Here is an 18,152-nt window from a genome sequence, read left to right on the forward strand (position 1 = left end):
ATTTGCCAGGCATCATTTATTCACGGCTTTCCAGGAAGAACAGAAGAGTTTGATTTTTCTATCATGTCACATACAGGATGTAAACACAATATATCTTTACAGGAAAGGTCAGCACAGCATGTGCTTGATACCAAAAACAAATAAATTGCTCCAGTTTAGCGAGAGTCAAGAACACTGTCAATGCTGAACCCTGAGCATAGGTTAATTAATAACCTGCCCCATAGAAATGCAAACCAGATAATTACTAATGCAGCTCTAAGTCTAATACTGGAACTTTGTCATTCCATCACTAAGACATCAGGGAAATAGAGCAAAAGAAAGCATTTTCTGTATCACCTCGAAGACATCCTTTATTGTAATGTGCAGTTATTAGCCTCAATGTAAAGGAGCACTGTCTTTCTGCAAACACTTTAGGTAGTATTTACTGGTAGGTCTTTTAGGGATCTCAGAAGTATGAATGCAAAGGACTATTGCATTAAGTGAAGCTTAACAAAATAAGAGGCTATTGGGACAAATCCATAATTTAGTATGAAATATATCTGTGCACCAGAGTACCCTATTTTACCATTTCTCAGTCTCCTTATAGTTCCTAGAACTGTCTCCCAAGTTTTTGAATCTTTTTCTTAAAAAATATATTTCTTCTTTTCTCTTTCTACAAGCCGTAAGAGACTTGGAGTGTGAATTATTTGTCTAGTGCATCACTTGAAAAAAGTTGGGTTTGCAACCTTCTCTGGAAACAGAGAGGTTTTTGGCATCCCAGTACCTACCAGGACAGCACCAAATTTGTGGTCCAGCCACTAAGAAGGTTCACGAGTAAGAATGTCATCGTTCTGGTTATTAAGTAACGTGATGAGTTCAAGTAAACTGCATCAAATCAAACAGGCTCCTCAGACAATTTGGACTAATCCAAAAAGTATGAACTCTAAAGGTATGACCAGTGAGCTCTGCCCCACATTAGTAGTGACTCCCAGTAGTCAGGTGAGAAAGGTCTATGCCTGCAGTGATGCTTAATGAACTAACCCTTTTACTGAACCGACAGCCTCTGTTTCAGATGAGGACTGAACATACAAAATACTTGGCACCCTCCTTAAATGAAATCCCAACCTTCTTGCATCACAACTAAACCTCTCCCTCCCCAAGCTAGGGGATCCTACCTTCACTACCTATTACATCTTCCTAGAAGCATACTCATGTCCTCAAAGTAGGGCCCAGACTAATGGTTTTAATGAAAATTCGGGGTGTTCAAAGACAGCAAGCGCAGAGTCTACAAGTCTATGGCTAAAAGTAATCTATACATATTAAATGTCAATCTAGACTTTCTGAACATGTACTTGGTCTCTGTTTATGCCTATAGCTGCATATCTGTAACTATATTCTTAAATAACTTATATAAGCTATGTATTAACAGGTCTGGTAGAAAACTGTCCAGAACTGTTTGTTGTGAACTGGATCATGCTCAGTCCATGTGTTAAATCCCAGAGCTGGGCTATGTCAACTATGCCCAGGGCCAGTTATCCCAAAGGGCTCCTGAAGAAACATATACCAGTCTGCTTTAAAAATAGTCAGAAATAACTTGATCATTCAATTGCACTGCCCAGGAGAAAACAATTAGCACAGCTACTAAAGCTGCATAATAGTTTATATCCAAGGGGCAATCAAAACCACCGCAGTGTGACAACAGTTTAGACTTTATATTTGGAGCTATCAATAGGCAGAACCAATAAAGCAAAACATTGGATCAGTGCTCTCTCCTTTGAAGTAAGGAATTAGTTGGAATGGATCCGGGCTGTTCCTGCAGAGATAATTTTGTAGCATAAAACAGAGGACCTCACTTTCCTGGGTATCCTGCCTGATTGGAAATCAGTGAGGTTGAGATGAGATGTAACAGCACACTAATCCTGGGAAAAATGGCCCCTCAGACATAAGATAATTATTAAACATACATTTCAGGATGAAATGGTAATCAGCAGAGAACCCCCTCCCATAGCCCCCAAAATACTTTGCACATTGTAGTGCTTGTATTTGGCTTAGTGGTCATCCAGTATCTGAAGTATGCTTTGGGACTGCCCCTGAAAAGACGCCTGTCAGATGTAGTCCCTCTGAATGCATTTTGCAACTACTTCTTGGCGCACAGAAAAGAAGCTCCCTCCCGCTAGTCTAGATTGTGTTTTCCTGCGTCTGGCTTACTTCAGAGTATCTATCAGGGACAGCATTTGGCATCAACTTTGTTTAGCAAAGGAGTCTCACAAGTATCAAGAATCCCCTGCAGTTCAGTATGGGATTCCACAGACAACCAAGGAAATCTGGGTATCAGCTAAGGGAAAACAGTGTCTCCCAGTCAGAGTGATTTTAATGCTCGCACTTTCTGTTTATTACCTGGATTCTTTTCTCCATCTCAAGCCCATGCACAAGATCAGTAAAATAAAGGGTCTAAGGGGAGGACATAAGGTAGGTTTAAAGATGGTCAAATAGGTATGTGGGATGCCTAATAATTCCCAGAGGAAAGAAAGTGTTGCAGAACACATTGAATTTCACAGGATTACAACACATATTGAAGCTCCGCTCCTTCACCATGTCCTTCATTCAACTCCAGATTAAGACTGTCTACATGAGTTGCGTGCCTCTCCTCCTCTTAGAGCCAATGTAGATCTCTTCAGTGCAACCTGTGGAGTCAGGAGAGTAATTAAGAAAACTTCAAAGCCAAAACCATTCACTTAGCATAGCTGTCTAGTGCCTTTTGTGATACCCTGCAAGACATCCACAAATGGCAAACACAACCTGTCCTAAGGGACCTGCCAGCTTTGTTGAATGGCATTTGGAAGCCAGGGAGAACGCACTAGGTCCTCGCAAGTGGCAACAGATGCCAACATTTAGACAACCGACACAACCCTCACAGCAGCTGCTCAGCTTAGTTGGTGGGGCTGTGCCAGGAGCCACGAGTGACCCCAGCACAAGCCATGCCCTCACTGATGGGTGCCACCCTGCAGGATCTGGGGCAGGTGGGCAGAGCCAGGGGCTGGTAAGAGGCTTCACTGACATCCCCTGACCTGGCGAGGGTCTGAACCAGGTCCAGGGTCTGTCTGGGAGATCCAGATGGGAGCACAGCAGGAGATGGAGCTGAAGCATGGGTCCCCTAGGCATGCAGACCTGCACACCTATGACATGGCTTAGGGAGCGACTGCATGCCCAGGGCTGAGCTAAAATGGGACTCTTAGGCCCATGTGCAGGGTTAGGGGTCCCAGATGGGGCTGATCAGACCCATTAAGGCCCACAGAAGCCCTCAGACATCTGGCATCAACACCCTAGATGGGTTTCTGTCTTGGCACTCCCAACCATGCTGCCCAGTTCAGCATAAGCATCTGGAAAGACCCAGCTCAAACACAGACACCCACATTCAGGTGTCGCAATCTGGAAGTGGATGACCCTCCAGGGGAAGGGTTCAGCTTCCAAAACATGTGTCTGTTGCCACTGGAGATGCTGAATGGTGCTCAAGAGGACCAGGGAGCCAGCAGGTATGACACAGCACTGCAGGCAGAGCCACGTGCCTCCGTCTGGAGATACCACTGGGGGCTAGGTGAGACATTGCGAGGCTCATCTGGTGCCTATGTGTAGGTGGTGAATCTCATCTTTGGTGTCTTAGGTCATTAATGAATTGTAAGAAATCAGTGGCATGTCTGATGCAAAAAGAGCACTTCAATGAATGTTAATTGTCCCACAGGACAACTTTAAGTCAGTGTCACGCCACAGCTCTAAGGCAGCTAAGCATGTTTGCGTGAAATGAAGACCTAGCCAGGATAAAACTTTTAAGGACCCCTAACAATTACACCTGATAAGCAGCTCTTACTGCGAGGTACACATTAAGTAAAGCAGTCCACAGAAGCGGGTTCTGCTCACTCAACAACAGCAAAAAAAAGGCTCTTCATTTTCACCTAACGCTATAAACTAGGAACAGCAGCACTTGACACTATTTTGACAACATCATGGGCAGCTGCTTTTGTAGTAGCAACTGGTATATCTGTGTGTACATATAAAATACATAATGGTTTTAAACATTAAAATATATTTGAATTGTAGTCTGTAAAATAAAATAAGTCTCATAACTACATATGGAAAAATAACGAGATGTAAATATGCGTAGACATGAAATAGGATATTGACCTCTTACAAAAATGAAGCAAGCACTGTGAGTCATTAAAATATACTTGGGGATAAGGGAATTGTTATTTACTTCCTGTCAAAAAAAGAAAGTGTAAGATACAGTTGCTTGAACAACAGAATAGAGATGAAATTTCAGGTAAAACCCCAATGGACTTGATGATATTTTCACAGTGGAGAGAAATATGCAGGAATTGTCTCTTCCCCCCCTCCCCTGAACTTCAGGGTCGATTAAGAGCTGAGCACATCCACAATTAGCTGTGCAGAGAGAAACATCTAAGCCTCAAGAAATTTCTCGCAATACACTGAATAACTGTGTCATATATGGGTTTATATATGTTTTGTTTGTTCCACAAATTTTGATTTATAGTGGCAATTTCCAGTTTACAGCTTAAGTGGAAGGTGAATAACAGCTGTATTCACTGTTAAAAATCAAAATGTTTTTCCTGTTGGTTTCAGCTGCAGCAGCTTACTGCTTCTGATAGGGAAAGTCCTGAGGCTCTGCAAAGCCACTGTGCTCTGTTCTCTCCAGACATGGGATGACTCAGTTTCTCCATGGTGATTCATCTGGGTAATTCAACTCTGGGTTGTCAAGTCCAGAAGGGGCTCTTACCCAGCTGTATTCAGAAAGAGATAGGAATGGATCACTGGGGAGCCTAAATGAGCTTTACCTACAAATAGGTCTGCTGGACATATCCTTACACAGAGCCTTCTGCTGAGTTTGGTACATACTCACCATCCAATCTGCTATTCAGGCAAGGAATAGCATGTTAAGATTTCAGTTTTTCAGTTATCTGTTTGCTGGGTAATGAACACTATGGTCTTTCCTTTCCCTGAGCTGAACTGGGAGTCCTCATTTATTATCTTTGGCGAGTATTAATAAAAAGATCATTTTATCCATAAGACCAGTTGACCTCCCAAGTGTTGCAGGCTCCATAAGGTAGGGAAACAAGAAAAATAGACCATTGTCACAGCTTTCAGCTTACCAGGATTCCCAGAGCCCACATGGCACCAGCTGCTACAAACAACTTACAAAGAGACACAAAACCGAAGTGACAGCCTTCCTCACAACCAAATGTAGGTAGATGAGATGGCCAGGAAGCAGCCAAATCACTGCTAAATGAGACTGCAAGAAACAAAGTAAAGTTTGGACCTTCTCTCAAACTGCCTCTGCCATAGAAAGGCCCGGTTGGGTCAGCAACCACCATGGAGACAAATAATCCTGGAGGGAACTGCAAAGGATGGGACAGCCTCTAACACGGATGGTTCTGCTTGCAAGGCACCTGAATGGCCCACATGAACAGTTCAGTGGACCTCAGTACAAGGATCAATCACCCAGACTGCCATTTTATTCTTTAATACCTAGAATTTAATTTTTCTTTTTCTAAAGGCTCTAGAGTTGCAGAGATAATCTTGAAAGCAGGACTGAATGTAAACCAAGAAGAGATGGCTGCCTGAGTTCACTGAAGACAGCAGTTCTGCAAGGTATTAATCAGTGAGAGTGATAATTCAGATGCACATTGTAATGCTTTGTATCTTTGCATTGCTAGTAAGTTGTAGATCAAAGCATGGACAAAACTAAGAAAATTTAAGCAATTGATATGCTGCTTATTGGTGAACATGGCAGAAACAGTGGTTTTGCAGCATTTTTTCCCCTTGTACTTGAAGAACGGAGCACAACAGAACTCTTTGAGAGTGAGCCTAGCAGAGCACAGTAAGCACGTGCGATTAGTTTAATAAATATACAGTCTCTCTTGTTTGGTGTGCCAGTGGACCTAGCCTAATCTGCGTGTGCCCCTCAAGAGAGTTGTAGTAGTTCCCTCTGCACTCACTCCTCCCTACCCAATTCCTCCCCTGGCCCCAAGTCACATTCGCATCCGGATTTAGCATCATGCAGTTCCTGCAGAGTCCTTGACTGCTTATTACTGCCTCTCTGTACATCAAAGGAGAAGGAAATAAAAAGGAAGAAATGCTAAGATCCTCCTTAGCCCTTAGCAAGACTTGCAGCTGAAAATCACCATGACAGAAAATTCTTGGTAAAGGACAGAAAAAACAAATGCTTGAGACATAATTTTGCTTAAAAAGACTTTTTTTTCCTCTTTCATCTCTTTTTTAATTTCACTCAGAATTTTTAGCTAAAAAATTATCCCACAAAACTCTGTTTCTTCAAGGGGATGCTCCAGCTGCTCCTTCTGCACCCAATAAGAACCTTACAGATGCACCTTATTTCTAGTAACACAGTTACTAGCTGTGCAAACAGCTGGGATATTGACAGCAAGGATAAGCAGCAACATAAGGACAATCAAGAAGAATGAAATGCTCCATTGATATCCCAGCATACTTGGAAAAGAGGAAGGGGAAGAAAAGGGAAAATATAACATCTCTGCAGAGTTTCAAAGCTTCTGAGTGCTTCTTCAGGCTTATTCCCATCATCCCATTGTCCCATCCCCAAATCCCATCATCTTCCTGACCTCAAGAAATTTGAGGGAGGAACGACCCTCCTCAGAGAAACAGGTTCTTTCACTTCCCATCATTTTCATCTTTGGGGAAGAGCAAAGATCTACACAACAGGCCAGTGGCTCCTGAAACCTCCCTTCTACACTGAGAGAGGAAAATAAAGGCTAAGTGACCATAAGATGCAAAAGAGTTAATAAGCATCCCAGCCGTCAGGATGCAGGGTTTGTGTTTACATGGAAAGGACAGAAGTGCATGTGGTAGACAGGACTGGTCCAGGGCAGAAATTGCAAACACTGACACGCACCAATTTTTACATCGTGTAAAATGCGTGGGAGTAGTTCTCACCCTCCAGTGCCTTTCTATATGAGCTCTAAATGATAGCTCACAAAGGTGACAGATACCTCAGTTCATATTTAAATAACAAGACTATCTTCTTGGTGGCATTAATGCAGCTTATGGTAGGCATTAATTTGTACTAGAAAGCTACAATACAATTAATCGCAACTAATCACCTCGGAGCCAAAAAGTCCATCCAACAAAGCAAGGAGTAATTGAGGTTAGAATTTAGGATTGCACTGGGAGTAGATTATAAACTCTTCAGGGCACCTTCGTTTTCACGTCTTGTGTTTACAACACTAAGAGCAATTGAGCGCTGCTCCCCCATAGTGCTTCATCAGCACTGCCACCACAGCCCCCTGCACCGACAGAGAGCGTAACAACATACAGCAGTCTGAAACACCTATTCACTTTGTATAAAACCAGTATTATGATATACCACTGATGAAAACAATCCACAAAATGAAACCAAGGACATACATCTCTTCTTTGTAAGAAGGTAACTACAAAGCTGTATTTTGTCGGACTTGGGTTCTGCTCTCAATTACGCTGTTGAAAATGTGCCATCCCTCTGCTGATCCCAAGTGGTTCGAGCGTGATGGTGTTATATATGATTACAACATGTCCTTTTATTATGATCGCATTTATTAGCCCTCTGCATGCACAAATTCAACTGTCCTTTCCGTCTGAAAATAGCAGAACAAAATCTTATACCCCCCCCCAAATCTTTTTACCTGTTACCCTGTAACATCTTCTTCAACGTTGGCAAGTTCAAACACACTCCATTCTTCTTAAGACACAATTAAAGAAACTGAAAAAGTAACTGACCTCTTGCCGTTTGAAATTTTGAACGTATTCTTCAAACTGTTCATCTTTTGTTTCATCTGCTTTTCCTAGTTTTTGAAGTACCTAAATTGAAGATAAAAAGAAAAAGGAATAACTTAATATTTATGTCACAAAACAAAAACGCTGCTACTTTCAACACTTCTGTTCTTGCAGTTAGGCTTAAATAGCATTTTATTTTTGTGGGTGTTGCGTGCACTACTGCTTCCGAAGTTCACACAGGAAACCATTTTGTCAAAATAAAAAAGGATAAAAGCAGGAGTATGGCATGTGTATATGTGTGTAGAAATACACTTCAAAGTATGGAGTCCTTTGGGGGTATTTGTTTTTTTAATGAAGCAACTTTTCTTGTAGCAAAGAATGCCAGGGTTTCAAAGCAAGGAAGAATGACAGAAATTTGCTGGCACTGCAAGTTGCCCTCCCATTCAGACAGAGAAAGAAAAAAAAAAAAATCAAATTTCATTAGGTTTTTCTTCTGTTTATGGCTCATCACATCAAATGGTATTAACATTATCCTTATCTGCATGATTTTCAACATCAAGTCATACAGTGAGAATAAAGAACTGTAAGGCTGCATGAGAAATTGTTACAGCTGATGCTTATTTAAAACTTCTATTGGTGTTCATATTTGCTCCCCTCATTAATTCAGCAGTGGATTGTCATCCACTAGATACTAAATATACTGCAATATGTCAGCAATAAGGGCTATTCATGTGATAGCAATCTCAAAAGTAATTTGACACAGCTACACTTTACACTGTATTTAACTACAATAAATGCATTCTATTATTAAATCCCGGCACTATCCATTCATTTTAATATTGAAGACATTTATATAGCTGCAAATAGGCTTCACCCTTCTTGTCAGCAACCCCCAAATCTTTATAGAGTACTGTATGTGGGATGAACCATCTCACACAATGATGTTAGGATTGCTCTCCCATGACAAAGTGTCCAAACTTTCCATTTTCACAGGAAAAAACAAAAACAAATGAAAAAAAACCCACAAAATTGAAACGGGAGCAATTAGCTGATACTATGAATAAACATATAAACATCCCCCCCTATTCTTCTCAAAACAGTCCTGGCATGTTCCCTCTCTGACCACCTGCCTCTCCCAACCCCAGCTAGCCCCTTACCATAAAACCAGGCTGCACAAAGGTGGGGCGAACATTGCCACAGTGGAAACCCGGCACGAAGATTATCATAAAAGTGATGCAACGCTACCTGTGGACCTGGCATGTGGAACGTCAAGGAAGTTTTGACGTATTTACAGCAGAAAGACAGAAAGAATGACATCAGAGGGGAAAAGACGACAAAGACTAGGCTTTTGCTGCCTATAGCTGTGTTTTAGCTTTTCATTCCCCTGGCTCATTTGGGCATTTTGGGTTGCTTTTAAGCCTGCTGACTACTCCCAAAGACCTCATACACTCTCATCACCAATGTCTTCATAAAACATTAAAAAGTATCACAGATGGTTTTACAGAGGAATCATTTAATTTAACATTTCGACTCATCACAGGCCTTCACATTGCTCCTTGTCACCAGCAAGCCAAAGAGTCTGCCCCCCAACTGCGGCACGACTTTGATCCACACCAGGTGGTTCTCTGAAAATCCAACATTTCCTTTTCAGAGGTGGCTGCCAGGTAAGCCTCCTGACCACAGCAATACATTCAAGCCATGTTCACAGGAACAAGTAGCAGGCAATAACTCCAATAGTTGGAGTCTGAGCAATTCATAACATAGGTAACAAGCCACGGCAAGAAAGGTTATCATGATAAACTCTTTTCTCTTTCCCAACATATTAATGGGACATATCCATGTCTCCAGATGTGCACTCAGGTCCGATAGCGCAAAGCTCAGAGGGGAACAACCTACCTCTCACAGCACTAACCTCCTATGGTTTGGTTTTTTTATCCTATCTCCAGCTTTCAATTTCTCTACAGGTATTTAGCTGAACTGAGACTAAAATGCAGTGTTAGAACTTGGCCTCTGCAAACACCAACCCTGATCTTAATCCAAGGTTATATTAAATAACCATTAATAAAACAGCTTCCCAATTTTCCTAATCCTAACCCAAACCAGAATGTAAATATTCACCATAGATATGCCATGTGTTTGGAACTATAAGTTCCAAGCCAGAGGCTTGGCATCAACTAATGACACACCCTCATGGAATTCCTGCAGCCCATGCAACACACACAGGTAACTGGGGTTCACTCACTCTTTTCCTAAATGCAATCCTAATCCTAACCCTAACCCCACAATCCTATATAGAGACAGCTGAGCAGACTGGAACTAGAGTAAACTATTCCTCACAGGCTCCTTTCGATCCCGTCCATATAGCCCCATGGACCACTCAACGTGTAGTGCAGCCTTTTACAACCAACCTTTTCCTAATTGTAAGCATAACTTTACCACTGGTAGTCTAAATAGAGAGGTGACTAGACTGAGGGTAAGCCTTAGAAACTGATCAACCTTTCAGCACTTATTTGTGCACTTCTGTCTCAAAGTGGAAGTCTGTTGTCAACAGAAGTCTATAGTTTGTAGTTTATTTCTGCTCAGTTTGGTTCCTACCTATAGGGTGTCTTTGGGATAGGCTTAAGGCCAGATGAAGGCTTGTCTACACTATACACGGGTTCCTCTAACTCCAACCCCTCTTGTGGACAGGCTGAAATAAATTTTAGACACTTTGTTCATCTTGTTATATACAGTACCTGGGTCAAGATTAGAGTCAGGGTCTGGTTTAGGGCTAGGGTTAGGAAAAGGAAAGTAGACAGCCTACTAGAATTAGGTTTAAGTATTGGTCAGGAGAAAGTAGACTTAAAACACCCAGGTTACTGGAAAGCATCTGATGGCCCTTAAAGGCAAAATGAAGGCTGTGCTCAGGAGCAGCAAGTGCCTAACCTCCCCCTTAAGCCTCACTTCAACCACCCTTCTAGATAAGGATTAGATTTAGTAACAGGAATAGCTCAGTTTATTGGTGGCCCCTGAGGACAGGAGAAGGGTAAATGTACAGTGTTTTACAACAGCCTTGGAGTGCTCTACAACGTGCCAAAGAAAGGAGATCTGGACGGATAAGTGGCTAATATTTTATTTTAGGTCCATGTGGTAAGTAACCCATACAGTGGATCTGGATTCAGGCATTAGAAAAAGAAAGAGCAGAGGAACCAAAGCTGTTGCTGAACATTCAGTGGCCCATAGGGCTAGAATGAGGCCTGGACTCAGAGGAGGCAAGTGGCTATCAGGTTTTTTTCTTTCTTCCTAGCATGCCCACACAGAGAAATAATATTTGGGGTTAGGGTTAGGAACATCTATCAATGTGTATGAACAGCCTGTACCATTTAAAATAATTTTTTAAAAATTAAAGAAACAGACATGAAATGAATCTCAAGAAACATTCTACAGTACTCTGTAGTCTTCTGAAGACTGTATAAAATAGTTGGTGAACATGCTCACCCTACCCAAAAAAGAAATAGGCAAAAAGCTATCCCATTTCATACAATTAGACTAAATGAACTACCAGTAAGTCTTAAAATGCCATAAAAAGACACCCACCCCCCCAAAAAAAGAGGCAAAAATTTGAAACAGCTGCTTTATTTTTTTCTTGATTTAACTGTGGTCTCCAAACGTGATAGTGTACAATTTGATTAATGCATTGCATTACGTTAAGGATCTAAAATGAGTATCAGTGTTGACCCAGCATGTCACTAAGAATATATGAACTAGATAATTAAGTCAAATTAGCATTGAGAATGCAGTAAAAGCTAAATTTGATCTGATGGTAAACCTAGATGCTGTTGAGTGAATACATGCATAGATGAATTGTCTGGCAATGTGGTAGTTGAGATAAATAAATGACAGATCCTACACAAACACATAAAATTTGAGTAAGGACATCAAGCATGTCTGATACCATTCATAATTGTCATCAAGAGTACATGTCTAGACACAAAATGCAAGAGTATTTCCATTTGGGGATGTTGTATCTTCAGTAACCCTTTTGGAAGACATAAGACTAAACAGTTCCCCTTTAAAGTCATCTAAGTACCTTACCTTACCAAATAATACATTTAAGTTCTATGAGGATCTGAAGTGTTAGGAAGAAAAAGTCAATAATTTGCTGATCTTGAATTAAAACGATCAGTTGTACAATGACTGGGAAGTGAATGTTGTTAAATGTCTGCAACATGCCAAAGAAAGGAAAGGAATATAATAGAAAAAATTACAGATGAGCTTGAGTAAGCTTGATTATACTGAAAACTCATGTCTTGTGGCAAGGATGACTGTTACAATAGCTGCTGAGACTACCACCCTGATAGGCCTACCCATCCTCCCCTAAAAAGTTTCCAAGACTATGACAATTGAAGGAAGAAAGAAAAAAAATGGAAAAAAAAAAAAAAAAAGAAACTAAAGAAACTGATTGTCTGATGTAAACTGTGGCCACCCAGAAGCTGCCTCAAGAGCAGCTCAGCTCCCTGAACAGCAGCAGCAGGCTGGACAGGAGTTGACAGTAACCTCATCAGACATCCCAACATGCATCATGCTCAGTTATGCATCAGTATTCCTAAAGAACAATCAACACGTTCAAAGTCACTCAGGGCAGGAAGACATGACTGATCAGACAGGACTAACCAGGACAAGACTTTATCAGAAATTCGCAGGACTGTTAAAACACTGAAAAACCTAAGCTAATCTAACTTGCCACAAGTAGCACTATCTAAGGATATTACAGAATAACTCAGTATAAAAAGCAAGACAAACACTTGTGAGAGTCCAAAATCGTTGTCATGGAGTCACTGGCCAAAATCTTTTGAGAACAGCAAAGTGCTCTGGATCTCAACAGATGCAAACTCATGCACCTACAACATTGTTCCACAACATTTTTTTCTAATACCATACTCTTCTTCAACCTGTAAAAGACATACTAGGGCTGCATGAGTAATAGGTGCAGATTTCCAAAGGACTTTCAATATGGTACTTCTGGGCAGAAATCGGTTACAAAGAAAGCAGACCATTCAGGAGAAATCATTTTAGAGTTATCTATGTGCAAAACATAATATGGATTTCAGCAAATGCTCACAAAACTGAAAGAAGTATTTGATCAACATAAAACAGAAGCTTTGAAAGAAGCTTCTTATGTTGCACGACAAGAACACTTATCTGAGGTGAAAAAAAGAAACACAATAGGGTAAGTTTGAAGTAAACACGACTGTATTTCAACTAACGCAACTACAAAATAGTATATGACAACTCACATGGCAAACATGTAACGACCCCAAGCTTACCACAGCCTGACAATAATTGCAGACAGACAAAGAAAAACCCACGCCCACAAAACCCAACCCTGTCCCTCCCAAAAAAAAACCCCACACAGGCACCTCCAAGTTTAAAAAACCAAAATTTTTCATGTGATGGGATGCTATAGAAAGCATCCAATGCCACAAAACCATTAAAAAGTGTCACGTTAGAAAAGCTAAGCATGATCCATGATGCCCAGCTGGTATTTGAGAAGTGTAGGAACAAAGTTCAAGAAACCCTGTTTGTTCCAGAAATAAAAGCTGGCTTGGAAGACAACATATCGAAGTAGGAAATCTGCAACAGAACTAATTCCAAAACGCATCTATTGACTCTCACTCAAGCGTTAGGGCAGGGTGCTAAAGATAAGAAATAGAACAAAAACTCAAGACTCACTGAAGCCACATAAGATTCCCACCTCCTCACTGTTAGCACACGGGTAGCTGAAGTGAAACCAGAGGGAGAATCAATACGAGGATGCTACTCAGTCATTCCTCTGCAAAGAGAGGTAGGAGGAGATAGTGAATTGGATTACAGATATGTAAGTGTAAAGCTGATGGACCTACATGTTTAGTCCACCTAATAAAAAGTCTCCTCTCCAAAGAGGGAACATTCATATCTAACTACTCAAGATCTACTTGGGTGGCATTTAAAAACAAAACAAAACTTTTTTTACCATGATGTCAAAATCTACAGTCTTATCCTGCCTCCATTTCACTCCAGCACTGAAATGTCAAAATATGGTCAGAAAAAGAAGATGGGCAGAGAGGTATTTTTCAATATTGTTACATGGCAGGATTAAAATTGCACAATGTATTTCATAAAAATTAGATGGAATTTCCTAATTAGAAAAATAACAAATAAAAGATTCTTTAAAAACTTGTTAAAGTTTTGTCTAGTGCTGTTTTCTCTTTGGTTTTGGTTTGGGTTGTTTTTGTTTTTCTGAGCAAAGAACAGCACTAGACAAACTTGCAAAATATATTCTATAGAAGCAATAGGCATTTTAAAAACATAAAGTCCAAGAACTTTTTGGTATTGTATTAATTTCTGCAGAAATTAATTTACATAGAATATTACTTAAAGTCTCAGGGTATGTATGCAAAGCAATTGTTATTATCATAGGTGGGGAAAGTGAGTCAGGGTAGGAAAGGTGCATTTTGTTTGGTTTTTTTTTTTTTTTTTTTTTTTTTTCTCCAACAATTTCCATTTGAGAGTGCTGGAGTAAGTTTCAGACTAAACAGAGCAAAAGATCAATGTTCTTTGGCTTTCATGCTAATAAGTTAGGGAGTTGAGCACTTTAGGGAGAAAAAAACCAGTATTTAACACTTTCTTTTAGGGTGAAAGCCTTGGCTTTCCAAACAAGCTCAGATTTTGGCCTAGCCAGAAACCATACCATATTTCACACTATTAGGATTTTGTAAAGTAAGTAGATCAGCAACCAGAACACACCCAATAAGTATAAGTTATCATTTTATCACAGAGTTAAGATACATGTCTGAAATAGCACAGTGTATCGCTCAGTTGCAATTCTGCTATGAATATTTTGATCCCAACACAGCTGCAATGCAACAGGCTCAATCGCTTCACTTTTCCAAGAGGTTGACTGAGTTTCATACTTTCCACGCTATATAGCCTATACACTTTCCAAGAACTCAGGCTTGCCTTTGTAGTGCTGCTGCTGCTGTTATTCCACCATTGCGTTCCTGCAGAAACAACAGCTGACAGTGACAAATGTTTGCCCAAGCCTCCGTTCTCATTAATATCTGCTGAAGGGTTGTGGAAAAAAATCCCTTTGTCATTGACAGACTCTCAAAAGCCTGAAAACCTGTTTAAAACAGCACATTGAGCATTTTACTAAGAAGGCTATAGAAAATGAAGAAAGACGCTCCAATAAAGCTCTTCACTGATAAGCAACTGCTTCGTGTGGTGCTGATTTATCACAGAACCACTCCAGGCATCGTGAGGACTGCAGCTGGCCACCAGGCAGAGATGGGAGCTGAGTCAAGAAGGGTGATGCTGTGGCCTGTTTTTGAAGTCTCAAGAAGATCCACTGGTGCGTAAAACAGAGAGGACAATTTAAGAAAACACGCTTTAAATCACTAAGGAGCAAACAATGACCCCCCAACCCAGAACACGCAAGACTTTTTTTAAAGAAAGAATTGCTGTGGAGATGGCCAATAAATTTACAAGAGCTCAATCAGACACAGAAGGAACCAGAAGACTTGCAAGAAACACCTATGCTCTCACCCTCCTCTGACCACTCTTCTCTTATTCCTCTTCTTCAGCAGAATCTGCAGTCTGGATTGTTCCCGATACTGATCTTAAGAAATGACTAAACTTAGCTCAGGTTTCCAGATCAACATTAGGTGATCTGTAGTTACCACCCCTTCTTTCTGTGCACACTTGCAGTATTAATGATACAGAGAACTCCTGAGCATTCAGTAAATTACAGCCAATCTTCATGGTCACGTAATGTATGTTATATCTCTATTATTGTACTGGTATTTGTTCCCCAGCCTCCTGTTTAGGTCTTCTCTTAAACTGGGCAAAGTAATCCTCATTTGCCCACCATTTACAGGTGAATTTCATTGCTGGACTTTGACACACTGGATCATATACTAGGAGAAAGGGCCTCACGGTAAACTGCAATTTGGGAATGTACCATTTAGTGGAGGACTGCAACTCCACAACTGCTATCCTAATATATGGCAGAGGCAATTTCTGCTGTACAGGGTCACAAAGCAAAAGAGAAGTCATATCCTGAACTGCATTAATGCATGAAATATGGCCTGAGCAATGGAAGAGGGCAGCTGCTATGTACCAGGCACTCTCTGGTATGGAAGAGCATAAAAATTACTCTACAGGTCAGACTAATTGTCCATAGAATCTACCGACCTCTGTCCACCCCCTCCCAAAGAAGACGCCTATGGAAGATACATGACCAGTGTGCAGTGACACGCTTGCAGAACCCTCTCCCAACCCCTAACAAACTGCATTTCAATGAATTCCTGATGTGGTCTCTACATTTTATGGCCCTGATGGTTTTTTTCTTATGATGGATTGTCTTGCTGCTTGTGAAGCTCTGGTAAGGTATTTGCTGCTTCAAGAAGAATGAAGGTTCACTTTTCTCATGGCTGCTTTTTTTTTTATTAATTTTTGTCAGCTTTTGCTTGCTGGTGCTTTGAGTATTGTAAAATACCATGATGCCTGGGAACAGTTTGCTAACAAATGAGAATAGTTCTGAATAATATCCAGAACAAGCATAAAATACTATGATAAGATATGTTCTCTTAATCCAAATTGAAAGAGGGAAATGTGGTCTTTCTACACAGCCTAAATGACAAATGTGAACATCATGTTATAAGAGATGATTATAATAACCTTTCTGCAAATTACAGAATCTAAATGTACATCATTGCCCAGATGATGTAAAAATGCTCTACAGACATCCACAAAATAAACAAGATTATGATTCCTCTCAGAATGAAGCCACAGGCTTCTACATTAATCCTTATCATTTGGTTAAAACCAGAAAGTACTTTACAGAGAGCACTGACTTGCACATCGCAGGGCACCACAATGCATAGACCATTCCTTACCCTTTCCTTGTAACATCCAGCAAATTTGGTCTACTGGAAGTAGGCACCCTTGCAAAATTTAACGTAATAGTAGCTGGCTATCATTCTGTGTACGTGAGATCCTAAGAGGTCCAGCAGTAAAGCTTAGCTGGGCAGTAGGAATTTAAGGAGACTGAAGGATGAGCTTTGGAGTTTGCAAGGCCTTGCTTTTCTGGGGAGAAGCGAAGGGATACTAACAGCTATGACCATGTACTGCTAAGGACTTCTCCTGCTTGTCTCTGGGGACCTTCACAGGGTTTAATGCTATGGGGCTCTCCCACATGGTAAGGTGGCTCATCAGACACTCTCTGCATGTAATCTGAAAGGTGCTTATCCCCAGTGGATGTGAAAGCCTGGCACAACTTCAAAGAACTGCCATATACTTAAAAGAATAAACTACAGAGAGGCAAGCTGTTAGACCAGCTTTCCCCAGTCTGCTCTGTTAACTAGCCTGTATAAAAGAGGATGGCATCCAGGTAGACATGCTGGAATGGTGCACAACAGGTGATTTTAATGGGATGTAGCTTAAAGAGGAAAACAAAATGGAAAGAAACAAGAAACAACATAGACTAAGCTTAGATGTAAAGAAAAAAAGAAGAGAGAGAAATCAAAGAAAGAATTAAGAGGGAGAAAAACCATTAAGAGAGCATAGAGACCAAGCTAAAAGCAAAGAATCAACTCTGAGAAACTGTGGGTTTGATTAATTTGCCTTCCCGTAGGCATCTCAGAAGGCACAGGATGTCTCAAACATCTCTGCGCAGGTGGCAAACATGACACAGGACCTATGGAAGTGTCTTCTGGTACAGCAGCTTGAGGCAAGGCAGGATACAACTCAAGCAGCCTATGTGTGGGCAGCTGAATTGAGCTATTAATATCATAGCAACATCTACAATCCTCAAACTTTTGAGTATTCTTTTTCCTCACAAAATCTCTTAATGCAATAATAGTTCCTTCTTTGTTCACTTTACCATCAGGGAAACAAGGTACAGGAAAGGCAAGTAACTTCTTCGCCAAGTTCAGAGGAAGTTAATCACAAGCAGGGTACCAAATCTGATTATTCTAGACTAGCATCTTAACCTCTAGGCTATCCTCCTGTGAAGAGGAGATTCGTAATACAGAAATCTGCTGTGTTCAGATTATCTGCATCAGAGCTATACAGAAGAGGAAGAGTGAACAAAAAGGCATCTTAAAGATCTGGAAAGACAATCTGTTTGCCCTTCTCTGGCTACTGTTGCTCTCACACTTCTTGAAAAGATTGATCACTTCTTTTGGTTGAACAAGAGCTAAATTTAACTGCCTGCACAATTAGCAATAATAGCCTTGGCTGAATTTCTGTGTCCTTTTCTGTATCCCAAATAAATAAAAAAGCTACTCTGCTGAATTAATAAAAAATCCTGTCAGTTGCTGTTGCTTCTGCCTATTCTTAACTTACTTATCTAGCTGAAA

General features: G+C 40.7%; 1 protein-coding gene across 1 annotated transcript in view; it reads right to left on the reverse strand.

Annotated features, from left to right (window-relative positions):
- Positions 1 to 18,152, reverse strand: part of AMPH (amphiphysin) — a 125,306-nt gene that overhangs the window by 57,514 nt on the left and 49,640 nt on the right. The window contains exon 2 of the mRNA XM_075493556.1: positions 7,777 to 7,857. Within this exon, the coding sequence (XP_075349671.1) occupies positions 7,777 to 7,857 (81 nt within the window). The remainder of the gene's footprint in view (positions 1 to 7,776; positions 7,858 to 18,152) is intronic.

Source organism: Mycteria americana, chromosome 2, assembly GCF_035582795.1.
Source record: "Mycteria americana isolate JAX WOST 10 ecotype Jacksonville Zoo and Gardens chromosome 2, USCA_MyAme_1.0, whole genome shotgun sequence".
NCBI lineage: Eukaryota > Metazoa > Chordata > Aves > Ciconiiformes > Ciconiidae > Mycteria > Mycteria americana.